This window comes from Pocillopora verrucosa, chromosome 3 (genome assembly GCF_036669915.1).
Source record: "Pocillopora verrucosa isolate sample1 chromosome 3, ASM3666991v2, whole genome shotgun sequence".
In the NCBI taxonomy this organism is placed as follows: domain Eukaryota; kingdom Metazoa; phylum Cnidaria; class Anthozoa; order Scleractinia; family Pocilloporidae; genus Pocillopora; species Pocillopora verrucosa.
Window position 1 is genome coordinate 11,595,369 of NC_089314.1, and position 27,795 is coordinate 11,623,163.

The following is a 27,795-nucleotide window of genomic DNA, read 5'->3' on the forward strand; positions in this document are numbered from 1 at the left end:
TTTTTAATAAACATAAATTAAAGATCAAAGTTCTATGTAAAGCATCGCTCACCTTGATATTTGAGTCAAGATTACATTTACATCTTTTTGGATGCACTGGTTTATCTTAAAAATTCCATGCAAGTCTCATTACCATTAAAAGTCTGAACAAGCACGGCAATTAGAGCTTTTCCGCGTGTGTGTTCTGGAATGTGCTTATCAAATCATGTCCTTCCAATACTCATTGTGATATTTCCGAGGAATCTGGGAAGAGGCAATGTTTGCGTGACTTGGGTTTTCGCAAGTCACGCGATCCACTTCGGGGTAAAAAATGACTTCCTGAAAGTTACCGCTTCTTGAAAGTGTACTTGATTACAGACTAAGTTTTTCATACGTAATGATAAATCCGAGGGAAAATGCAAATGTAAAGTTTTGCCAATCCTTACTTAAGTAACTTCTATAAATGTGAGTCGAGTGAAAAAAACTAAATATAGCCATTGCAAAGCTAAGAGTTCAAAAGCAAAAGTATAGAAAACCTTGCCCTAAATATTATTTATTATAAATTCATGATACAACTTTCGTATGGTCAGTCACCTTCGATTTTCAAATTAATAAAAATCGCATTTCCTCTTGATAACATTCCTAAAACCTTTTTGATACATTTCGATGGAGCGCCGCACATTTCCATCCGTTTTCATGTATGGTTTTGGTTGACAAATTGTTTGGCCGATTGTCAAGTTTTAGTTTTCAATTAAAGTGCAGCTCTATCGTTTTCAAATTTGATCTTCCACCAAGTGTTGGGAAACTATTTCCACTAGGTTTGTCATTCTGTTAACATCTCAGTCCATCGATAGCATGCAGTTAAAATGAGAGGGTTGCCTACCTCCGTAAGGAAATAATAAACAATGTTTTCCTTGTATACGAGCTTTTATTGCTAATGTGGCAATAAGAGCATCTGGTGAAGGATTGTCCTCTACTACCCGATTAAATACCTTATTTCCGCGCTCATTTCAAATTTCGGCTAAAAGGAGAGGCGCTTATTGGAAGGAGGGCGATTAATCGAGGGGGCCAGTTATTAAACTATCAACCTGTATTGATTTCGCATTGGTTGAAGGCCAAAAAGTTGTAAATAAAGTGGTAATAGAAACAGATTTTCCTTGTATGTCTATTAATCAAGAAAGTGAGGAAAGAGAAAATTGAGGAGCTTGAGTTACATGATAGGAGCGCGGGCGCTTATTCAAGGAAACACGGTACTTGGTTGCTTTCCTTCAACAATAACGCAACATCGCAACCAGGAAGTAATAGATATAGACAGTCATTAAGAAAAAACTGATAGACCCTCTCGTCTTAACATTGCTAGGAAATTGTCCGTAAGAGCTGAAATTTCGGAATCTTTCAAGGACGTGGCATACAGTAAATATCAGCCAGTTCCTCAGTTTTATTTTTTTGACAGGCTGTACGGGATGTTTTGTCAATTTGTAATCGGTCTGATACACCGTTCATGTGCCGTTGACCAGATCACAGCATTCTCTTCATTTCAGTACAAGTACACAATTTACTTCCTTCACTGTATGTTTCTTCTCCTTCTCGTTTCATGGAATACATTTCAATCATGATTCTTAAAACAGTTTTCCATTACATCACAATTCAAAAATTAAAAAATGGCGGATTTTGGAGATTACAAAAATATCCTACGGTCCCCCTTCCACTATAGTTTGCAAATTGATGAATTTGACCGAGGCTTTTCTAACAGAAAACCATTAGGAGGTTAGAATTCGAGAAGGAAGGAAGGACAGGAAATTGGAAATCTTGAGATACTATTAGGAGATATATGAGAAATAGAAACCTCGAGGTGAGTTGGGGGGGGGGGTGGGGGTGAAGTGGGTAACTTTCAATGCCATCCCATAAATCCCGTTATCCTCTTCTACTTGATGGATTGCAGCACGAGACTTCACGTGAGCAGTTGCACAAACAGAGCAGGCCTGAAACAGCCAGTGACTACAGTGTGGATAAAATCAAAGGCGTCCCAAGCTCACGTTTCGAGAAAAAGCAAACAATTAACTCATGAAGGCGTCACACGTTGTGTGACTCGGTATATGGGTAACAGGAATAACAGTGACGGCAAAACAAGCTTAAAACGGTAGAGAACACCGGAAACCACGACGGACACACAAGATGTGAGTAAGTTCTAATGATTTTACTTGTGAAATGTTCATACTTCGAAATATTTATAGTAGCAAATCGACCATGTTTCTTTCCCCATACTTTTCCTTATAACGGTTCCTTCCATAACTTAACACCGTGTCACAGAACGCGTGACGCTTTCATGAATCAATCGTTTGCTTTTTCTCGATACAAGTGAGCTTGGGACGCTTGTGATAAAACATAATGGTCCGATTGGTTCGTCGTGATGACCTTCGCTAACATCTCAGGACTCAAAAGTGTTCCCTTTTATCCAATTTGATATAAATTAGTTTACAATTGCAAAACGGAGCACTTAAAAACAGAACTTATCACTGAGAAATCAGCCTTAAAAGGATTAATATATAAAAATCAGGAGATAGAGTCAGTGTCTTACAATGTGCAATGTACAGCCACAATGGAACATGTCACCTAAGGAACAATTCTAGCTTCTCAAATAAGAAAGATATAATATAACCATGACTTAACTGGTACTCACTTGACAATTTTGAGAGTACAACCAATACAATACTGTATTAAATTATTTTATAATTCAGAGTTAGTGATATACTTGTCAAACAGTCTCCCTTCTTCCATCAAACTCAACTGACTTTTGAAAGCTCTGATGACCGAATGTCAACCACAGTGTTATATTTACATTAATCTCAAATGGTATGTTTAGAAAATTAGGCAGGCAGAAGCCCATCCCCAATTAACAAACAGCTAAATTCATTCACAGCATCTTGAATGCTATGAAAATAAGAAAAATATTGATCCTTAATCACGAAATTGATATTCACATTGTTTTTTTTCCTTTTAGTAAAGACTACAACCTGTAGTTATGGTTTTGCTCTTTGCCATATTGAAATACTGGTATCTATGATTTTCTGAAGAATGGCTGCATTGAGGACTTCTTACATTTATATCAAAAGAAATGACAGTCAGCCTAATGAACTAATTAATTGCCAAGGCAGCACATAACCGTTAGCCAACTAAACTAAAAAATGACAAAAAATACCTCAGTCTCTAACTCAGTAACATGGAAACCAAATTTTGAAGCCCAAAGCTGTAAATCAAAACTACAACCAACATTTTTGGACATCGAAAAATAACCTAAAATATATCCAAATCCAACAATCTATTTCAAGGATGCACTCTGACTCCAGATGAACATCCCACATGTTCTAAGCGATGTTGTGGAAGGGAGTTACCATGTTGGTGAGGGTACCAATTTACCTAAGTTAAATGACTCTAAAAATATATTTCCTTATCTTTTGTCCAACAGTTGATTGTTTGTTCATTTGATCACAACACTGAAGTCTCCTACCATTGGTCAGAAACCAACCAAACCAACCAAACCAAACAATCATCTTGAAATGTGCTTTGTTTAATCAGGTTTCCTAAACTTGTTTTCAAATTTTGTTCAACACAATGACTACAACTTAGGTATTGACTTCTCTAACTGAGCAGATCTGAAGGAATTCTATCAATGGATGGACTGGTCTGGCCTGACAGTTCTGACCAATGGTAAGTTTCCTTAGTTTCAGGCAGTCTACTGAGTCAGTCCTAATCAGTTACGTTTCCAGGCTGGACCCAGGCTCCTCCTTGTCACCTGAGTCGGTAACTGACCCAGGATCCTCTTTGTCACCTGAGTCCGTAACTAACCCAGGGTCCTCCTGGTCACTTGAGTTAGTAACTGACCCAAGATCCTCCTCGTCACCTGAGGAGTTACCTGACCCGGGCTCGTTCTCGTCACCTGAGTCCGTAACTAACCCAGGGTCCTCCTGGTCACTTGAGTCAGTAACTGACCCAGGATCCTCCTCGTCACCTGAGGAGTTACCTGACCCAGGCTCGTCCTCGTCACCTGAGTCAGTAACTGACCCAGGATCTGACTTTTCTTCTGATTCCCACCAATAACCACTCCAGTACTCATCTGCTGGCCATTCTTCTTCAGGTTTGACATTCCCTTCCTTATCCTGTCATAAATCACAAACCAACAATCAACATTATCTTGTCAAACAACATACACCTGTACTCCAACTTGTTTACCCTGGTTACTTTTTATATGAAGAGAAATTATGCCATGAGTATGTTTGACTGAGTCAAATTAAAACAACTTTTATATTAAGGAACGTTCCTTGTAAGCAAACATCACAAGGCTCACCAAAATTTAGATATATTCCTATTACATCCATGGTGGGGCCCATACTGAATATTTTATTAGAGAAATAAGCTGAAGTGTTCAAAAAATATACATAACATCAAAGTGACCACCTCTCCTAGAGTCTTATAGGTACTTGACCTGACAAGCCCATGCAGTGAATACAACTAAAGGTAACCTTTTAAGGAAAAGGCTCAGTAGCTCATGTGAGAACAAGGAACTGCTGATGTCTCCTCGTTAAAGGTTATGAATATTTACTTAGTAGCTCATCCACAGCTACTACTCATTTTCAAACTTAGGAAACTGCAAAAGTGGACATTATTGGTGAGCATTTCAAATGCTGCAATATTTTTGTAGTTCAGCAGCTCATCAGCTTAGCAGTCTGCTTAGCAAGTTAATATAAAAAATGTAAAGACATATCACTAGTTAGGGCAAGTTTGATTCAGACAGATGTAACCTTCATTATTATTTTTACACAAGATGATTAACAAGAAATTCTTTGGATAGAGTAGGATAAAAACATGTTTGATCAAAGTAACTGCAAACCATTGACATTTGAGAATCTCTGCCTGCCAAATTTGAACCAGTATCTCTCTTACAGTGGTAGCATTCTTTCTCTACTACTTTTCAAGTGGAAGCCCTTGGTCATTTCTTTCCTAATCGGCAATGTTCCTGGTAACTTCTGGTTAGGACCAGAGGGAGAAAAGGAAAATCTGTGTAAAAGGAAGTTTAAGGGAAAAAATTCTGCGGTGCCTTTACAGCACTTTTTTTAAAACCTAAATTATATACTAAATTACTGAGTTAATCAATCAAATAAAATTTACAGATTTATGCTAACCTTCCTTCTACAAAACTCCCAAATACTATTCCAGAAGCTCTTTCTAAGAAAAATACTCAGGTATTAAAATTTTTTTCTCAGAGCGTCCAGAAACACACCACATTTCTTTTGAAGTTTAGCTTTTCCGCCATCAGAGAGAAGCTTCAGCTTTAAAGTATGACATTGTTTAACAACTCCTAAGAGCTGTAAATAAGACAAAGTGAAAAAACTAGGGTCTCAAATCATTTCTTACAGACAGATGCTTAGTTCATGGTAAGTACAAGCAATTGTTTACTCCCTCAATTCTGTTGCCCTTACGGAAATCAAGACCATTTTCCGAAGGAAAAAAATAGCTAAACGAATAAACAAAAGTCGAAAACCAGTCCTAGCAGATTTCCTAAATTTTAAGACAAGTTTAGAAAGTAGCTCCTTGATCTCTTCCAAACACTGACATTAACTTTCTGTCATTAATATCTGAAAACACGCGGCCGTCCTCACATTCAAGCGCACAGAGTGGTAACGCATTTATTTTCGTTTTACTTTATTTTCTACTTTTTTCTCTGGTCCTAATTATAAAAGGAATAGATTTATCGAGGTTAACGGGATGAAATTAGGAATGAAGTGTATCCTGTTTCTGTGTTTCCACTGTAGACACTCAAAATAATATTGCTTAAGACACTCAAAAATAGACTACACGCTTCAGAATTCACCCTTCTTCAAACGTAAACAAACATACTTAAATGGGCTCCCTTCTTCAAACGTAAACAAACATACTTAAATGGGCTCTCATCTTCACTGAAAAAAATGACTTTCTTTGCTTCCAAATTTAACAGATTAAATGGTAGCGACAAAGAGTGACTGTTTAACGTTCTCATGCATGTAAGCCTTTTCAATAATTCGGAATGTAAAACTTTTTAATTGAAATCGTTAAAATCATTAAAAAGCCACAATATTTGCTTCGCTTTGGATTTCCTCTCTTACGAACCGTTTGCGAGTCGGCTTGTTGCGACAAAATACAAAAGAATGTTATGAAAGTATGATTAAAACGGAACGAAATTGAGCTGTGAATTACCCTTTGTCCAGCAATGCGGATAATGGAGTGGGCTTTTTCTTTTTTTTTTTTTGGGACTGGGGATTCTTAAGGAATCCAAAGAAGATGCTCCATTTCAGTTCAACTTTGACTGTTACCCGCACACGTGTTTTTCGGAAATGCGCAAGTGTCTCTTGTGGCTTGGAGATAGCTACATCGCAATTGCTCCGCGAACCAAGGGCGTAAAAATTCTTAAAACAACACCACAGGAAATTGAACAGAATCTATAAGAATTATGACTACATTTGTGCAAACTAAGATCACAAAACTTACGTGGTATTGTGTGTTCAACCAGGAGATCTTACTCTGACGCACAGCTGTACTCAATTCATTCACTTGTTGCTTTGTCATTTTAACATCAGAAAGCCTCAGCCTCTCCAGGTGAGGAACACGACTGAGATGTTGAATAAGAACACTTACTCCTTCACCAAGAGGGTTCTCTGACAAGTCGAGCCATTGCAGGCCAGGAGCCTGGTGCAGAGATCTGGCGATGACTGCGGCAGGTTTGGCTGTTAAATTGATATTAACAAGTACTAATGTGCCAAGTCTGTCAGTGAAGATGATACGAGACACCAGGGTCTCTGTCAACTGAGCATCAATGATTTCAGGGGGTTTACCAAAAATAAGTATCCATCGCAGAGCAGTGAAAAGTGGTAAGAAATCAGCCAGCATCTTTATGTCTTGCCTTTCTGTTCCGTAAATAGAAATCCGCTTCACACAGGAAAGGCTCTGAGGAGTAGGACCAGTGATGCTATCAGTGTTCTGAGTCAAACTCGAAGCTGTTTCGCTGTCGTGTTCATTCAACGGATCAACAAGACGCGTCACCTGAGTAGACTCTGCTGTTGGCGAAATGAGCTCTCGCAGCATTTCAGTCGGAAAAGTGATATCATCTATATATTTGCGTATTTGATAAACATAAACGACGATTTTTCTCTCTCTCTTAAAAAAGAACTCGCTCAAAGAACGACACGGGAACTTCTTCAGTAAATCTGCGGCTTTCTTTTCACCCGAACAGCTCAAAAATACTGCATCTGTGTCCTCCGCTACAGTGATCAAGTCTCGATAGCTTTTCTCTGAATAATCATCTAAAAAATAGGGACGAAAAAAAATAAAGTTGGGTATCATGCCAGATTTCAGCAAATGTTCATTTGCAGTAATGTTCAACTTGTTAGAATCAAGATCCAAAAAAAGACCTTCGGTACAAGAGAGATATGCTGAGCAGAGATCCCGCCTCTTCTCGGCCGAACAACAAAAGTAGCTATGCGAGATAAGCTCAAGATAAAGTTCTTCATTTGAAGGCAGTTCTTCATCATCCTCCAGAAGCAGCTCAATGAAATCACATACCGACACAGATTCCTTTCTTCCAACAGACCCCACATGATGGAAAACTGCGCACGCGGCTTCTGTTGACAGCTCACAGGCAAATTTCAGAACTTCATCCATCTTCATGATCTTTTCAAATGATTCAACTTTGGAAAGGCTAGGCGTACTTTCTCCTTTAATCGACAACACTTCCTCCTTAATGTGCCAGGCGGCAAGGAACTCCTGTAGGGATTTATGAATGAAATAGGCCCCTTTCTCAGGATTGAGACTCGTAAGATTGACAATCTGGAAAAGCCCAACTTCTCTTAATTTTTGAAAACTTCTTGAAATATTGTCGGGGAGTTCGCTGCAGCGTACGTAACCGTCTTGCAGAAGTGCTTCAAAGGCAGCCTTTCCAAGATTACTAAGGTCTTCTTTAGCTTCTGTGGAGGTCACGTTCTGAAATGGCATAGACTGGTGACTTCCACCTTTGTGATCCAGCATGGTTTGAATGAATTGTGTGAATATGTCGGCCCGTGATTTTGGCAGTCCTTCGTGACGTTTCTCTTTCCACAAACTACACAGCATCAGTAGGAGGAGAGGTATTTCTGCCATGTCACCGAGATCTTTTTCTCTCAGGTACCCCATGAACTCGTCAAGATCTTCTTCACCTGCCATAAATTTTCTCGCAAAGGTTTCTTTTCGTTCCCAGCTTTTGAAACCTTGAATTTCTAACTGAACGTGACTGGGGCCTCTTAACTCGTCACATTTAAGTTGAAGCGTGGTGACAATAACGTGACAATCTCTTAGTTGCTCACCCTTCCAAATTTCAAGGATGGGTGAGTGTTCTTCTGCAAAGCTGTACTCATCGTAGCCATCCAAAATAAGAAGCACTTTATCTTGATTGTTAGTTATGTAATCATAGAGACTATCAACTGAGATCGGACCATCACTGGCCAGCAATTTAGACGCACGTAAAACGTCGCGGATGTTTCCCACGTCACACACATCTCTCAACTTAATCAGAAGCAAAATGCAAAAGTTCATTAGGATTTCTCTTAAGGCTTTCGACCAATCATATGCAGCCTTCTTACAAAACGTACTCTTGCCAATTCCTGGCCGACCATAAACAAGCATTCGTGTTGGTTTTTCCTTGAACATGTCGGTGTAGTCTTCAAGTTCCTCTTGTGTCACTCCGCTGGGCTTCCTGTGATCTCTGACCCAAGACAAAGGTGTGTAGATCTCATCAATCTGAATGGAAGAGCTGTCGTCCCATGGAATGATTTTCACCTTGCTAAAGGTGTTGTAATAAGACTTAAGCTGCTCTTGACACATCTCAACATTCAACAGTTCTAAGAAAAATTAAAAAAAAAGGAATTGAACTTTTATTGAAGGAATAACTATGCACACGATGCCAAGTTTCTAACATCACACGAACTCAAGTACAGCTTTCTCGGCATGAAAGGATTAAGATAATTAACCCCTGCCACTGCCCCCTTTCCCCCCCCCCCCCCCAATCCCGGCAAAAAAACCCACCCACACTCTGTTCCTTTATTTTTCCCTTTGTCGGTAGCTCTTTTGAAATTGGAGGGAAGATTAAATTTCCAGCATTTATTTTATCATGGATCAATAACGTTGGGAAAGGAAGCGGCCAAAGTAAAAACAAAAAACTTCATGAATTTATATTTCATAAAATTTTGCGCAGTACTTTTTCTTGAACAAGAATGACAAATTGGTATAAGAAAAGGGAAAGGAAAGAAGTGTTACTGTCTTGTCACGAGCGTGAGACAAAGGAAAAATTTTGAGTCTTCACCAGGAATAAAACCTAACACCTTCAGATTCTGCGATCGGACACTCTACCGCTATAAGTATAATATAAGTTATTAAAACGAAAACTTGGTATGAAATTTCTTCACTTGATAATTATAATACCTGCAAGCCTTCTTCGTTTATTTTCTGGAGGATCATCACTTTTACAACTCTCCTCTCCCGTCGAATTGTCTGCAAAAATAAAAGAAATTTATACTATTATGAGAAATACACTTCACTAAATTTGTGAAATGGGTAACAAGCAGGAGTCGAAACAAGTGCTGATTGAAGATGAAAATCTCGTGTGAGCCCGCACACGGAATTAAAGAGAAAAGGAAATTTACCTGACTTGAGGAATTGAAATTCATTGGGAGGGAATAAAAGCTACGATTTAGATCTCATCAATGTTTTAAACTGGTCAGTAACAGTGAGGTATTTCGCAGAAAGGTAAATAAAGAAAATTTGGGGTCATCTTATATACTGCGCAAGAGTCTGGAGAGTAGTTGATAAGCGTGTTTAATAAACGATTTGTAATACCTATGATCAAAGACGAAAGATAAAGGATTTAATTTAAGACTAATGAAATACAAAGGCAACGCAGAACATTATCCATGACCTAAAAATTGAAATTAGAACTACTTAAGCGAATTTGTACATGTCTCAGTTTTTTTTAACAGCAGTGTGATTGAAAAACAAAGAATGCCTATGTTTATCAGTTTTCTGATGTAAATTTAATTCCACTGTTGGCCTTCATGTTCTCATCAGCAGATAACGATATTCTATACCGAGGAAAAAAAGCAAGTTAGAAGACCTCTTGGAAGACACAACCAAAGCTGTTACAAATGTGTACACGTACCTCCGTAATGAGGCCAGTCTCCAAACACAAAAGAGTTCCTCAGTATGTTGGATACAACAGAAGCTGCCATAACACAAGCAAAAGTCTTCCACGAATCGTTTGTAGATGCAACGCCATGCACAAAACCACAAACACCTTTAACGAAAAGCCACTCCATCTTCATGTCATGAGCTGCTGCAAACAGGCCTGAGGTAGAAAAATGAATTTAAAAAAAGCAATAAAAATCGGAATGGATTTAAACAATGATATTATAGGGAAATCGTTACGATTGATTTGAGTAAAAGAGGCTTCGTTTTTCTGCAGATCACCCTTTTTGTTTTTCCTTTGCTACTGGAAGTCTTTAAGAGATGTGTTTTTCTGCAGGTATATAAATTAGCACCACTCTTCATTAAGAGTATAATGAATTGGGCGGAGTACCTTTTTAGTCAGAAGCGGTATATCAGAGGGTAAGGATTTGGAATTCAGGAAAGAGTTTCCTCGAAAAAAAGTATTGAGTACCTCGCCTCTAACAAGAACCTGGCTTAATAGTCTAGCAACCAGGAGCTTTGAACAGTTCAAAAGATGAGGCTTGAAGATATGACAAGCTGGAGGACACAGTATAATCAGTAAAGATTACCATTGTACACCTTTGCCAACCACTTCCCCTACAAAAATAGTTAAGTTCTTACCCTCCTCCTAGTTTAATAGTTTAGCAACCAGCCTCCTGTAGTTCAGAGGTAAAGCTTAAGAACATCAAAGTGGAGGGTATGCTGCAAAAATCATTATTATTGTACACTTGTGGTGATCACTCCCCATACCAAAAGAATTCCTAACTTTCTCTCCTCCTTCAGGAACCTGGCCTTACAGAGTGGTGACCAGACGCTCCCCTCTAGTCCTGTGGCTCCGTGGCAAAGATTGAGAACATCAATTTGGGGGTTGAATGTAATACACATTATGTTTGAAAACCTCTGGGACTACTCGTAATTTATTTCTTGATTGCAGTGCGCCTTTGTAAGTGACTGGGAATAATCATCTTTATGGTATTACTTTGGTTACTGGGTAACTGAGATGAGATAAAAAAAGTTATATTATAAAGAAATGAACAATGATGCCATCTAAATTCACTTGTGCCAATCAGTGCTTAGGCCCAAAGCAAACACATGAAAAAGAGTTTAAATAGAGTTAATTGACCGTTTTGTGTAATTGGGTTTGGTCAGCTCTGTGTGAGTGATCCTGGTAACATGAAGTCACACTGAACATGAGAAATACATGTAGTTCTTGTTATGGCAAAACAGTTTTCAGCACAGTGATCACAGATGCCAAGCAAGAGTAACCATGAGAGTAATTCTCACCTTTTCCTTCCATATCAACTGCAATTGCCCCAGGGTGTGATTGACATTGCTGTTCAGCACCAATCAGATCAGAGCAACTCAAAATCTCTCCATCACAATGTACTTTGACTTCTTGTGCTTCTGGATTTTCCAATGGTGCCCCCCATCCATCAGCTGCACTTCTAACAAGGTTACCAACATCCCTACTCACTGGGGTTTTGTGGAAATCTGTTGTAAGCTTTGAGGATATCACCACATCTCCTAGCTGGGCTTTGTTAGGATTCAAACTGTGGCAGAAACCAACCAAAAAGGTAGCCTTGGGTCTCAGGAGTGTGACAGCACTTTTAGCTGCAGTTTGAGAACCTCCAGGATCTGAAGATTCTTTAGAACACCTCACTAGGGCAACTTTCAGTGACCCACCTTTCTCTTCACCCATCTTTCCAAAATACACAAATCCAATGGATCTCTCATAGCTTTTAAAGGAATCTCTCAGGTAATGAAAACAAGCCAAGAACTCGCAATCCTCCACAGTCAAGAGCAGAATATCAACTGCAGGATAGTCCTTGCCCCAAAGTTTCATCTTCTTTGGCAGATCTCTTGTCTTCTTCAGTGTAATACTCAGAGGTGGAGGGTCATCACTGCAAACCACTGACCTGCTGCACTTGTCATCACTAGGTCCTGCCATCATAAAAATTGGATCTGTGTTCAAAGTTTTCCTGGAAGTGAACAATTTTGAGTCCTCACCAGGAATAGAACCTAACACATCCAGATTCCGCGCTCGGACACTCCACCACTTTAAGTGTAGTATAAGTTATTAAAACGAAAGCTTACTATGAAATTTCTTCATTTGACAATTATAATACCTGCAAGCCTTCTACGTTTATTTTCTGAAGGATCATCACTTTTACAACTCTCCTCTTCAGCTGAAATGTCTGCAAAAGGGAAAGGAAAGTCAAACTGTAATGAGCATTAAAACACATCTTACTAAATTTGTGAAATGGGTAACAAGCAGGAGTAGAAATAAGTGCTGATTGAAGATCAAAATCTCGTCTCTAAAAGAGACAACAGAAAATTGATGGACTTCAAGAATTGAAATTCATTAGAACGGAATAAAAGCTAAGATTTAGATCTCAACAAGGTTTTAACCCGCTCAGTAGCAGTTAGGTATTTCGTAGAAAGGTAAACAAAGAAAATTTGGGTTCATCTTACTACGCACAAGAGTCTGGACACGAAAACAATAATTAGGAGGGCAAGGGATAAACTCTCCCTAATCTGGAATTTTAGAACCTTATCCATGACTACAAAATTGGAATTAAAGCTACCAAAGTGAATTTGCTCATATCTCAGACTTTTTGAAAGTTCTTTTTTACAGCAATGCGATTGAAAGACAAAGAATGCTTATGTTTTTCAGTTTTCTGATATTTATTTAACTCCGCTGTTGCTCTCCATGTTCTCATCAGCAGACAACGATACTCTCTACAAAGGACAACAAGCAAGCGTATCAAGAAATGGTCTATTTTTCTGCCTCAACTTTTCCGTTAAGCATCAAATAAAAGCCCTTCTGTAATTGGTAGTACTGAGGGACTTTGGCCGAAGGGAGGCGGAAAAGCTCGTAACTCATCGGGAAAATAATGGGAGTGACAATTTTTTCTGCATAGGGGGAGTGGGTAGTGTAAATATGCACCAGTTAGATCAATCTCCATCGGCGTACCCAAGGGTATACTTGACCCTCGATGAGCGCATTAAGCCAAAGGTTCGTAAGTTTAAAAACAATTAAAGTTATCCTTATTGCAGTGACTCATTTAAACCACTTCTCTCTATATGCAAGTCAAGTCGCCTTGTAAAAAGTCAACACACAAAAATATTTTTTGGTCTTACTACTGATGATAAATGCAATCGAAAATGACTGTTTTCTGTAGAGAGCCTCGAGGCATTAAAGACCTTGTTTCTAACCCTAACCCTAACCCTAAGGGAGAATTAATGAGAGGGAGATATGCCGGAGAGCGAATCAGCATTTACTCAGAAGATTCGAGTGTTCCAACTCAAGAGAATGAATTTCGGTTTTGTACGTGTCACTTTTATAACCAAGGATGGAATTGAACATGAAAAAATAACATTATTTTGTAACAGGGAACGTCAGGCCTCTGTGTCCAACCATCCGGTAAGATGGATTTTCATAACAAGATTCATACCCGTAGAGCTTAAGTTTCTTTCTTTAATCGGTAAGCTATCTGTGCGCGAAAATCAACTTTTCATGAACTGATATGGAAAACCAATTGGCAGTTTACTCCGCAGAGAATCTATTTCGGTTTTGCGCGCTCACCTCTATAACTTCAGATGGATTTGAGCATGCAAAAATGAAATATTTATTCTCTTTTAACAAGGAACCTCAGGCTTCACGGTCCATCCCTTTGGAACTGTTTGATTTTCATCACAAGATAAACTAGACCCTGTGAGCAGGGTAACTGGGATACCTGGAAGGTACTGGATCCGTGGAATCAAGTGTAGTGATACTACGCGTGTCGGACTAGTATACTGAAATATTGAGCTCAAGTCTGGCCAAGGGCATACACCTGTCTCAAAACATAGGCATGCTATGCATGCAAGAGTTATTTTTTCTAGGGTGGGTGGATTACTTGAAACATTGTAAGTGGTCTACATTCTTACAAAAGGAAAGAAGATTATTAACGCGGGAAAGAATGAAAATGTCGAATTACCTCACACACAGGTATTTTGTGGTAGATTATGTGTGTTGTGCGAATAAATGTAACCAAAAATAAACTGTATTTGTGCCACGGATACCTGTTAGTACAAAATGTAGACAGCAGACTGCAGACCGGATACAAAATATAGACTGCAGAGTGGGTAAAAAATGCAGACTGAGAATCTGAAGAGTTTTCACGTCTGGTATATAATAACATGTCATCTTACAGCATACCGAGCGTCACGCAATCGCTTTTCCGCGATCAGCCTTCACGATTATTTGCACTATTGTGGAAAATTCCTGGCCCATTTCTTGATGAAAATCGATCGTAATATAATTTCAAGCCTTCAACATAGTCTTCTTACTTTGCGCGCGAGTTGGTTGATGTGATGTCAATACAGATTTTACCAATGTAATAAAAGTAGATGACGTGAATAATGGTGATGGTAAAGCAAGCTTAAAACGGCAACAATCGCCAAAACTACAACGGATACACAGGGTATGAGTAAGTTTTATTGATTTTTCGAGAAAAATATCCATATTTCGAAATATTTATCGTTGTAAATCGACCATATTTCGTTCCCTATACTATTCCTTATAACGTGTTCAAATTTTCAACGGTTCCTAGAATAACTTACTCTGAGTCACACAACGCGTGACGCGTTCGTGAATTAATCGTTGGCTCTTTCTCGAAACGTGACCTTGGGTCGCCTGTGACAAGACAATTGCGTAAACAATACTTGACATAATAACATTATACACAAAAAACACGGGATTTTGGATCATGTATTTATTAAAAAAGAATATCCATACAACTACAATGAAAACAAACATAAGATTCACCTTTTTGATCGTGAAATTAATACCATTCGCACTGTTATCGTATTTTTTTTTATCGTGAAATTAATACCATTCGCACTGTTATCGTAGCTACGTTCCCTGGCATCAAGTGAATCCAACATGGCGTCTTTCTTCACTAGCAGTTTGCATCCATTTGAATCTCGTTCTTCAGTCTCACGGTAGTAGTGTTGTTCAGTAGATTGCATAGAGTATATGCAGTTTGGTTTCAGATTTCAGATTTTGCTTTTTACAACGAGTTTACGTTTTCAACTAAGACATTGGCATACTTGGCATACAAGACATACAGGGCATTCAATGCTTTCATGGCTTTCAAGCGTTCACGATTCTGTCCGATCCAAAATTACCGCTCAATAACATCTTTTTGTGTGGATTGGCCGCGAACAATACGACTTGTGTATGCGTCTATAAGTATTTTGAGCGTCTGCCCCATAATGCTCCAGATGATCGTAATCTAATTACGTTGAAATACAAAACGACTGACAAGATAGTTTTATGGGCAAAAATCTCGTGTTCGTCATGTGACCCGGCCCTGTCCATGCATGACAACGTCAATCATCATCAAGAGAGCACGCGTGATCAGCATGTAAACACCTCATTGGATCACAGTTAGTTGTCATGGTGTTGAGGGCCCAATGACCTCTGGGTACTATTGCGCAATTTTTCCATTTTGTGGCGGAGGAAAAAAACAAAAAAAAAAAAAAAAAAAAGACGACAAAAAAACAAAGGCATTTTATGACTGGGCTACCACAGGTATCCCAGTAATCATCCTCTCACTGAAGCTTCTTTTTATCAACGGTAAGCTATCTGTGTGGGATAAACGACTAATTGTCTTCGTGCACTTTTCATTTTCTAACGGGTGTGATTTGCACGATCAAAGACATAACTATTAACAGTTACAAAACAATTGAGATAGTTCGATCGCACTCACAGGTCAACTAGTCAGTTTAAACCAGAGTCTGTAGACACAGCTAGTTGTGACGCACACTTTTAATGTTTGCCAGCAAAAATTTGAAAACATTTCAAACTCAAAGTTTTCCCAATACTTGCAATTAATTTCAAGTAGAAATAACAAATATTGGAATTGGAGGAAAATTTGCCAATTTTTATCTGGGGTTTGGCTACCTCCCATTCTTCTGTCTTATCGCTGAGCCGCATGCTTGGCACTGCAGTTTTTAATACACCCTGCTCGCGCAACCGTGCACGGCCCTTATGAACGGCAGCGTCCTTTTGATATTGAGATATGCACATATTGATTTGATGCTTCGCTGGCCGCATTTTGAGACAGAAAACCTTAGTTTTCCGAAACAATGCAGAACAAAACAAGCTGACTGCGTTGAATAACAATAGCAAAAACTATCTTAAGACACACGCTTTAGCACGCTTTTTTTTTTGGCGCAGAACGCGAAAAACGTGCGAAGGTTTTGCGTGTGCGTTGGCCATCTACCTCTGAGCTACTGTAAGTTATTGAATAACGGCTGAGAGCACTTCACAGCATTCTTTGATAAAAGTTAAACGACAGAAAAAAAAGTTGATATCTGAGATTGGGAATAATTTCTCTTGAAATTAATTACTGGAAAAAATACGAAAACATTTAATGGCATTGAGCTATATACATGGCTAAAATAAGTAAAAACCAAACATTTTCGACACTTGGTCATCATCACCCTGATGATGACCTATTGTTGGCAACATATAGGTTTTATTTTTAAAATATTTTAGCCTTTAACAGTATCTTTTATTCACCTTTCATTCTTGGAAGTTCCATACGTAGCTCTCCTGGTTCTAGTTCTCCTTCAGGATCAGACGTGGGAGATACAAGGAGAGGAACCGTGTCTAAAAACAAAGGAATACAGAGAGAGATTAGCATTCGATGACTTTTCTTTATTTAAATAATTAGAAACAAGCATACCAGCTTGTATTTAAAGATAGGTACATGAGCACTATAGATTGCCCTTTTTAAACCAAGAAGCTTAAAAACCGAAAAAAAAAGTCGAGAACAGCTAAAAAAGTTTTCAGTCTACAAGTAAGTATTTATTTATATGTTCATTTTCACATGGAAACTCAGCACTCTCCTTAACTATAGAAGAGAATGAAGTAAAAACACCTTTGAAAGAATTTGCATTGACCAGTATCATTTTTCATAATTGCTGATAGAAGCATTCTTGGTATTTATAACATTAATTTCTATTTCAAAAGATGACTAAAACCACACTCAGGTTCTTTTTTCATTTCTCCTTTCTTTTCCTAACAGCTTCACTCCACAGTTTTTCAGGCCAATTTATGCACCCATGAATTCTTCCACTTCTTCAATATCAACACATCAAAACAACAAGTCAGTGATTTGCCATGTTGTTTTCCTTAGTTGATATTGGAGCATGTGAGAGGGAACTGAAACCAAACTGAAACCCATGCTAGAATTAAATGAGTCAAGAAAAACAACTGAAAATGGTAAACCCCACATCCTTTCATTCATTTCAACATGGTTTGTTACCAGTTAAAATCAACTAAATGGACTTAAAAGTGGATTTTTATTTCCCAATAACAAAAAGAAAAACTCAACCAACATGAAGAACCATGTTTCAATTACATTAACTTGAAAAATAAGTTCACCTGTCCTTCCCCTTGATTGTTCTAGTTCTCTTCCATGACCAGTGGTGGGTACTACAGTGTGGGGTGTAGTATCTAAAGGTAAAAAATGCAGAGAGAGATTAGCATTCACAGCCTCTCTTCAAACGTTCTGTTCCCAAGATAATTCTTTGAAGATTTATCACATAAATGTTATAACTGTTCACAACAACTTCCCATAATAACTTAATAAAATATTTTAATTTCCTTTTCACCTTCTGATTTTGCTGTCTCCATAATCTTTGTCTCCTGATCACTTTTTCCCCATTGCTCCTTTTTTTGCAGGCCTTCACTGGTTGAACTTGTGGGGTGGAATTCTGAGAATAAAGCACCTAAAATCAGATTTACAAGATGACAAACACTTTAAACCATAAACACACCTCAAACTATTCTTGAAAACACCCAACACACAGAAACTGGTGAAATAATTATCTTTTATAGCCTCTCCAACAAAAATCTGGTCAATTAATCTTTGAGTGATGTATGTAATCTAACATATTAAGGAAAGACAAATACAACCCTATGGAAAGGAAAACATCAAGCCAGATATCTTAGTAGGAAAGATAACAGGTTACTGGGGGGAGATGTTTGAGAAACACAAAACATCAAATGAAATGTCTTGCAGACAAACTACTTCTTGCATTGGCATGGTTTACATGCTGTAGTCAGCATGAGTTTATTCATGAGACAAGTTCCATCAATCTTGATAAAAAAACTGGACTCATCCCTCCATAACATGTACCCTACCATACTCCATGTTGAAAGACTGTTGGGTTTCATTCAAAAACCTTTACATGATAGGACCAGGTCTTGTTACTTTCTGTCTACCAACCTCTAACTGCATTTTTCTCAAAGAACATTTTGCATGCTTTGTACTCTTCTATGTCCATTGTTGTCTTCAGCCTCAGCTCAGCCAGGTTCAGTTCCTTCAAGATCTGTTCAGTTACAAAACAATTTTGAACCATTTCACCCAGATGACCAGATAAATAATCTGCCCACAACTTCTCCAAGTCCATTAGAGATTCACACTTCACCGTAATCACCAAACTTCCTCTAGAGACACCAATAATGGCAAATCTCATTAATATCGCATATACCAAAAATTTTTCGAACTCTTCAATGGACTGTAGCTCTGTAGCGTTGAAATACTTTCTAACAATTGATATAAAGAATTCCTCTTTAATAGCATGGAGATCTTCTGTTTTAGGACAAGACACATCTCCAGATGCAGCTGATGTAGCAGATACCCTAGGCTGCTGAACCTCTTGGTATCTGTCAGACTCTGTTGCCAGCATGCCAGTCTGCCTATTCTGCTCTTCAGGTTTCAAGTGATCCACATCAACCTTAATTTTCAATTCACCATCTGTCAAATTGTAACAGTCAAATTTAATCCTAATATAACAAAATTCTTTTACCTGTTACCTATATAGCCATTGAAATGCAAGAACATGATATTGAGGCAACACCAATCAAAAAGAAAGCTTGTTAGCAATGAATAGATTACCACATACAGTATATCTATTGAGCTCTTCAGTTTCAATTTCTTTTACATCTTTATCTTATTCCATAGTAGAATCAAAATTCTGATTGATCTAAACAATTACAGTTTCAAACATGGAAAGATCTCAACAGATTTAGCTGGGGTTAGGATCACTTTTCTCTTGTATAACAAAGCCTGTTGTTAACAATGTTGCGCCACTTTTCTTGGTACAAGTTACAAGATCTCTTGGAAGACTTAACCAAAGCTGTTACAAAAGTGTACATGCACCTCTGCAACGAGGCCAGTCTCCAAACACAAAAGAGTTACTCAACATGTTTGAGTAATTTCTTATTAACCCCTTCTAATCTCAAATTTTAGAATGTTATTTGTGAATTCAAAATGGGTATTAAAGCTGCCAAAGTGAATTTGTTCATATCTCAGACTTTTAAAAGTTCTTTTTCATGGCAAAGCGATTGAAAAACAAAGAATGTGTATGTTTTTCAGTTTTCTGATACATATTATTTAATTCCACTGTTGGTCTCCATTTTCTCATCAGCAGATAACAATATTCTATACCGAGGAAAACAAGCAAGTTACAAGATCTCTTGGAAGACACAACCGAAGCTGTTACAATAATGTACACATACCTCCGTAATGGGGCCAGTCTTTAAACACAAAAGAATTACTCAACATGTTGGAAACAACAGAAGCTGCCATAACACAAGCAAAAGTCTTCCATGAATTGTTTGTTGATGCAACACCCTGTGCCAAACCACAAACACCTTCAACAACAATCCACTCCACCTTCATGTCATGAGCTACTGCAAACAGGCCTGAGGTAGAAAAATGAAAAAAAAAAAAAGCAATAATGATTGGAATGGATTTAAACAATAATATCATAGGGAGATAGTTACAATTAATTTGAGCAAAAGAAGCTTCGTTTTTCTGCAGATCACTCTTTATGATTTTTCCTTTGCTACTGGAAGTCTTTAAGAGATTTTGTGTTTTTCTGTAGGTATGTAAATTAGCACCATTCTTCCTAGAGAGTATGAATGTGTCAGGCAGGGTACCTTTTTGGTCATAAACAGTATATCAAAGAGTAAGAATTTGGAATTCAAGAAAGAGTTTCCTCAAACAAAAAGTATAGAGTACCTTGCCTCCAACAAGAACATGGCTTAAGAACCTAGCAACCAGATACCTAGCAAGATTAACCCTTAGAGTAATTCTCACCTTTTCCTTCCATATCAACTGCAATTGCCCCGGGGTGTGATTGACACTGTTCAGTATAACTCGAATAAGAGCAACTAAAAATCTCTCCATCACTATGTACTTTGACTTCTCGTGCTTCTGGGTTTTCTAATGGTGCCTCCCATCCATCAGCTGCACTTCTGACAAGGTTACCAACATCCCTACTCACTGGGGTTTTGTGAAAATCTGTTGTAAGCTTTGAAGATATCACCACATCTCCTAGCTGGGCTTTGTTAGGATTCAAACTGGAGCAAAAACCAACCAAAAAGGTAGCCTTGGGTTTCAGGAGTGTGACAGCATTTTTAGTGGCAGTTAGAGAACCTCCAGGATCCGAAGATTCTTTAGGACACCTCACTATAGCAACTTTCACGGACCCACCTTCATCTTCATCTTCATCTTCACCCATCTTTCCAAAGTACACAAATCCAATGGATCTCTCATAGCTTTTAAAGGGATTTCTCAGGTAATAATAACAAGCCAAGAACCCGCAATCCTCCACAGTCAAAAGCAGAATGTCAACTGGAAGATGGTCTATGCTCCAATCTGTCGTCTTCCTAGGCAGATCTCTTGTCTTCTTCAGTGTAATACTCAGAGGTGGAGGGTCTTCACTGCAAACCAATGAGCTGCTGCACTTGTCATTACTAGGTCCTGCCATCATAACAAACTGGATCTGTGTTCAAAGTTTTCCTAGAAATGAACAAACAAAATCAGGAACTAATTTAAAGATAAACATCAGAGGTAAACATAGATATTAAATTGTCCCTTTTATTAATGATTTGGACTGTAAAGACTGACTACTGCTAAGTCTGATTTTTTCAATAAATACTTCATCATCATTATCATCATGTATGCTCCATATTTCTATCTCTACCGATACAAAGTGTTCATTAATATTTAACTATAAACCACAGTTTGAGATTTCAAAGAGCAAGTATTCTAACCATTATTTCCCCCTCAGGTGGGTAAAATTTTTTACATGCAGCATGCAAAACCACAATGTGAAGTTTATAAGCAGTTACTGGTCTGGTGTTGATGAAACCAGAGAAAATCAGTTCCTAATTTAAAACGAAAAATGGCTTTTGGAGTAACTTTGGAGAGGCCAGATTATGAAGTACAATTTGAAGTTATGGCTGCCCCAATCAAATTTTCAGAACATTGAGAGATTATTTCCAACTGTTTAGTTATATTCTTTGTATTCTCACAAAAAATTAGGTCGGAGGTCTCCGGAGACATTTGAGTCAGCAGCTACAAAAAAACACACTATTTGGCAGAGGCTAAAATTTCATTTTGACAAGCGTTTTACTCCTTTGTCTAATCTAGGCACAGAGTGTAGTGGATGCTTCAGACGTGTGTAACCAGCAAAAATGCCAGCCAACAGTGCTTCTTGAGAACAATGATTCATTTGGAACATCTTGTCCCAACACTCTGAGGAAAACTACATTCGCACTACCCAAAACTCATTGTTGTGTTTTGATTTCAACCAAGACCCTCATGGTCGACTGAGGAACAAAGACTGTGTTCATTGAGTTATCAGTATTGCCTATGTGGTCTGTGCTGGCAAACAAACACTAGTAGATTAGGAAATTTAACGAATAAAGGGGTAAGTTTCTAAAGAAACTGTGGTGCTGCGTCGGTGGGAGAGTATAGCAGGTAATTAAGTGTTAACAACTGGGTTGAAAATGTAAATTAGCCACTGTAAAGGGTAAAAAAGCTGACGTTTCGAGCGTTAGCCCTTCGTCAGAGCGATTGACGAAGGGCTAACGCTCGAAACGTCAGCTTTTTTACCCTTTACGATGGCTAATTTATGTTTTCAACCCCGTTGTTAACACTAAATTACCTGCTATGAAATTTAATGCCCTGCTTAGTTTTGTTTGATTTTTGTTTTTACTTCAACTGAAAGCTGTTTTTGTAAATAGAATTTGAAATGTCAAAATGTATATACATGTAGATTTTGAACAATTAATTGATTTAGTTAGGAAACCCTTCTTAAAGAGATATCCTCAGAGGCCTCCCTTTCAAATACCGTATATTTGTGTTTGATTTAAGAGTTATTATCATTATTACATAATTCATGCCAACTCTCCTCTCCTTAGCTCTCTCGTACAGCTAACCAAAAATCCTGGATAAAAGAAAGTTGGATCAGTTGCCCACAAAAAACTAAGATTTAAGCTCCATACGTTCCAAAATTCCAAAATCATCTGACTTCTTATGCTTGTATTACGGTTTCTGGCTTTATTTTCTAGCATGATGTGTGTTGTCCGTGGCAAACAAAAAGAAGAAAGTTTCTTCTTTGTTACCCCTATACAGATTGGATGAGTATTCAACCAATTGAAGTCCCTACAGATAGATCTGTGTTTTTCCTGCAAAATTGCTCGGGGGGGGGGATAGGGGGTCCAAATAAAAAATAAGTTTTTTTTTGGGGGGGGGGGGCCCTGCTGATCTGAATAAAAAGAATTTCCAGATTTGAGATCTCCAGAGGTTGGCATCTGTTATTACTTTTATAATCATTATAATTATTTTCATAATTCTATATAACACTTTTAACAATAGAGCTAGAAGTATATTGATTTGTAACTCCTTTAAGATTCATAAGATCAAGATTCTTGTAAGTTAGCCCAAGAAGGAGGAGGTACCATAGGAAATGTTTACAGAACAGTATGGAGAACTTGCAGACTGATGTTAGGGTGTAAAGGGTTAAGGAAATAATGACCAGCTAAAGAGGCTCTTGATTATTGAACAAATTCTCTTTATCTGCACCTTAGGAAATGTACTGAGAACAGTATGGAGAATACAGAGACTAATGTTAGGGTGTAAAGGATTCGTGTATGAGCAATTAACCCACTTAAAACAAAACAGATCCACAATCATAAAATAACCAACATTGGGAAGTTATTCACCTCAGTTCATATCTTAAGACATAAAACTCACCCATGCTGCAAAAAGTTATTCCTGTGTTCAGAAACCCAGATCCTGTTGCCTTTTTGGACAGTTGTCTGCTGGAAATAAAAATTATATGAACACATCATTTAGCACCGAAAACATGCCTGATAATCCATAACATTTTACATTATAAACCAGCTTACCAAAATTTGTGCATCTTCATAAATATTCCCTCAAATGTCAAGGTTCATAAAATAATTACATGTAACCTGTGTTTGTATGGTTTCTTTTAACATCAGTCATTATTATTTCCAGGCAATTGGTACAAGTTGTACCTTTAGGTGATATTCGCAAATTTACATTATCATGAAATTTACCTTTTCAGACTTGATGGCTGATCCTCATGAAGCTGTTTGTAGTATGTTTTAGTTTCCCCTTTCATAAATTATGTAATATTGGAAATTAATTTTAACTGAAATAAAAGGTTTGCATTAATATTCTGTTTACTGAACAATGAAACCTCACTCTCAGTTCACTTAATTTACAAATGGGTTTTATTCATTAGCTTGGGTTGGTGCTAGTTTTTTGTTATTGTCCTGTTCAAGCAAAAGAGTTTATAACATGGGCAGTAAGTGAAGCAAAACACAGTATTGTTTTTCAATCCATGGACCAGGCAAAGAGGTACAATAGTCTTTAGGTCTTAAACAAGCATGGTGACCTATATTTTTTTTTTGCATAATTTTGGTGTACAGTTTATCCCCTTTAAATTGGGAAAATTAAAAAAAAATTCTTTGAAGAGAAAAAAATTAAACTAATAGCATGCACAAAGCCTGATACTTTAGGGTTCAAATTAAGACTTTAAGAGTAATGACTCAAGAAATGCCTTGAGCCGATATGTCGTTTTAATTTGAGTGATTTTTCCCACAAATTATACATCAAATTCTTCCATATGCTCAAGACTTTCTACCTATCAATTTTTCTCCAACTGTTGCTTTAAAAACCCTTGCTTCCAGGAGGTTAAGTCGAAAGGAGTCTTAATATTCAAACAAGTGTCACCCCTTGCATGTAATTTGCATCAAGGTTCTTCAAAATGTCTCTGGACATGCAGTGGTTTATTGAAGTGAGTCTCTATCTAAAAGCAAGCTGTCGACATGTTGTGTGTTGTGTGGAGAGATCAGTGTGCTTTCTTTAAACTAAAAATTATTTCATTTACCTTTAATGTTATAGTTTTAATGTAAAACAAGACAATGTAAACTGATTCTCTTGATGTGAAAGTATGTGTTGGCCTTTTAGGTGGGATAGAGGTATGAAATAATTGGCAAGCCTATTAACCCACTTCACCCCACCTCCAAATGATGCCAGAACACATCCTAATTAAACTACTTCTTGAGACAGTAATTTTCCATGCACATATCTCATTTCTGTATTTGTATAAGAAATATTAGAGAGAATACTACTGATTGCAGTTAAAAACCCATCAGCTTGAGTGCCAAGTTTCCCTTGTTTACCCTTATCTGATTAACAGCACCAATCAACGTTTACAACAGTGACTTAAGTTCACCTCATCTGGTCACATCTAGCATTTATCAGGCAGAAAACATATCAGTGTAATAGCTATCTGATTCTTAAATGTGCTTGCTTTCCACAAATGAATGTTGAACTTTGAAGGGAATATTTTTTTCCTTCTAAACAAAAAGACCTTCTGCACCTAAATTAAAATGGAAGGCGGTTTTGTACATTCCACAGCTTTCAACAAGTATATCAAATTAGCAACAGCACTAAAAACTCGATCAGGAAAACTGTTTTTAGCAATAATGATCTTAGACAGAGTATAAGCCAACTCAGCCCCCGATTTCCTCAGACAAGAATCAGAGATTTGCATTTCGATTCGTAAACATGACTTGAAAAATATCGAAGAACGGGGCCATTCTGCGACTTATCAATGAAGGTCGAAATGAACATCGAGAGATTTAACGTACATAACTTAATTTCTGAAGATATTATCGATGATAAGGGTCAGTCTTGATTCAAATTTGTCTCTAATTTATCTCGTTTATATATTTCCATTCTATTGTCTTCGTTAAGGAGGTGATTCAAAGCGAAACATGTTCAAGTTTAATTACCAAGCAAATTGACCTTCCTATATGTTAACAAATTTTCATGCTGCATTGAAATATTTTGATTTTAACACAACCTTGTGGGGATTAAATATAATTATTTGCTGCAGCTTGTGGTGGATAACGAAAACATTACCTCTCAACTGAGCACAAAGAGAGAAGTAGTTTTTCATTATTGAAATAACAAGCATGACTTGAATCGTGCTTTGATGAAGCGGAAGTTCGGCGATATTTTCTGGAATTCAACTACACTCAACTGAAATGCGTACCAAGAAGACCGACAAAATCTCAGGACGTCAACTTACCGTTTGCCCGAGGTCCCAATCCGTCTTGTAAATGTTCAGCAAGATATCGTTTAAGCTGAAAATTGTAAAGCACCGTGGGTGTCAGTTACGATCAAATAGTTAATAACATTCCAAAACCCACCCACCGTTTATTCATACACGCATTACGGCAAGCCAATTATTACAAAAGTGGGTTGCATTCAAAGTTACATATCGAGTTTCACTTATCGATATGTGAGATAGGGACATCATTGCATCAAGGTTCTTCAAAATGTCATGCGGTGGCTTATCGATGTAGTGTGTATCTTTTCTTGATTAATAGCACCAATTGACGTTTATAGCAGTGACTTTATGTGACCACATCTGGTCACATCTAGCATTTATCAGGCAGAAAACATATCAGTGTAATAGTTATCTAATTCTTAAATGTGCCTGCTTTCCATGAATGTTGAACATTTAAGGGAATAAATTTCCTTCTGAACGAAAAGACATTCTGCACCTAAATTTAAAAGGGAGCGAGTTTTGTGTATTCCACAGCTTTAAACAAGAAGACCAAATTAACTACAGCACTGAAACTCGATCAGGGAAACTGTTTTTGGCAATATGATCTTAGACAGAGTATAAGTCAACCCAGCCTACGATTTCCTCAGATGAGAATAGGAGATTTGCATTTCGATTGGTAAAGGTGGCTCGCAAAATATCAAAAAACGGGGCCATTCTGCGACTTATCAACGAGGGTCCAAATGAAAATCGAGAGATACAAAGGACAGAACTTAATTTCTGAAGATACGATCTATGATAATGATCAGAGTCTTGATTCTACTTTGTCTCTAATCTATCTCGTTTATATATTTCCATTCTATTGTCTTCGTTAAGGAGGTGATTCAAAGCGAAACATGTTCAAGATTAAGTACCGAGCAAACTTAACTTGCTCTGTTATCAAATCTGTATGCTGCAGTGAAATATTTTTAATTTTAACACAACCTAATGTGGGGATACAATATAATTTGCTGCTGGAAAGCGAAGACTTCTTCTCGATTAAGCACAAAGACAGAAGTAGTTTTTCCTCGTTAAAGTAACAAGCTTGACCTAAATCGTGCTTTAATAAAGCGAAAGTTCGGTGATATTTTCTGGAATTCAACTGCACTCAACTCATATCTGTAGCAATAAGACCAACAAAATCTCACGATGTCAATTAACTTACCGTTTGCCCGAGATCCTGATCCGTCATGTAAATGTTCAGCAAGATGTCTTCCAGGCTGAAAATTGTAAAGCACTGAGAGTCTTAACTACAATCAAAAATTTAGTAACATTCTCAAACCCACCCATCGTTTATTCATACACCTATTAAATATGGCAAGCCAATAGGCCATCTTACAATTGTGTACTTAGTTGCCAAGCCTTTGATTTGGAGTGAGGCTGAAGGTGACCTTGTTGTGATAGAGACCAGTATCTAGTTAGCATGATAACAAAGTAATTTGCATTTGAAAAACAGCAAAGTTTGTATCATAACAAGGTCACCCTTAGCCTCATTCCTGTTCAAAGGCTTGGCAACCAAGCACACAACTGTAAAATGGACTATTATTACAAAGTGGGTTGAATTGAAAGTTACCTACAGTATCAAGTTTCAGTGATCGATAAGTGAGATTGGGACACCACTGCATCAAGGTTCTTCAAAATGTCTCTGCGCATGCAGCGGTTTATTGAAGTTAGTGTGAATGCAATCAATTAACTTTGACAACAGTGACTTTATTTTACCACATCTAGTATTTATCAGGCAGAAAATGTATCAGTAGAAGATTGAAGATCAACAAAACCTCTGGATGTCAACTTACCGTTTGCGCGAGATCCTGATCCGTCTTGTGACTGGTCAGCAAGATGTCTTCCACGCCGGAGAGCAAAGCACTGTCCGGTTGAGCTACGATCGAGAAGTTCGTCAACACTCCAAAACCCAGCCACCCTTCACACCTTCAAGTCACGTGCTCTTTGAAACATCAACAGAAATGATTGCATAACGCTAATAGATAACGCTGTGGGGAAAACGCAAGAGTCACGCGATCATGCACAATTTACGTGTTTTTATGCCCTTTA

General features: G+C 37.8%; 1 protein-coding gene across 8 annotated transcripts; it reads right to left on the reverse strand.

The window, feature by feature from the left end:
* Positions 1-2,083: 2,083 nt before the first annotated feature.
* Positions 2,084-27,795, reverse strand: LOC131788638 (uncharacterized). Of its 8 annotated transcripts, XM_066164092.1 has the most exons (17): positions 27,540-27,795; positions 26,909-26,963; positions 25,726-25,780; positions 23,681-23,738; positions 23,352-23,419; positions 20,406-21,110; positions 19,823-20,008; positions 18,528-19,058; positions 17,911-18,027; positions 17,681-17,752; positions 16,814-16,903; positions 12,369-12,437; positions 11,527-12,183; positions 10,196-10,381; positions 9,463-9,531; positions 6,502-8,882; positions 2,084-4,136 (listed from the first exon to the last, which is right to left on the reverse strand). In XM_066164092.1, exons 6-17 carry the CDS (start codon positions 21,079-21,081, stop codon positions 3,735-3,737), a joined length of 5,436 nt encoding a protein of 1,811 aa, XP_066020189.1. In that variant the 5' UTR covers positions 21,082-21,110; positions 23,352-23,419; positions 23,681-23,738; positions 25,726-25,780; positions 26,909-26,963; positions 27,540-27,795; the 3' UTR covers positions 2,084-3,734. The 8 variants fall into 8 exon arrangements, with proteins under 8 accessions (XP_066020189.1, XP_066020192.1, XP_066020193.1 ...); XM_066164095.1 differs by lacking the exon at positions 23,681-23,738 and having other exon boundaries at positions 23,352-23,416; XM_066164096.1 differs by lacking the exon at positions 27,540-27,795 and having other exon boundaries at positions 23,352-23,416; positions 26,909-27,038.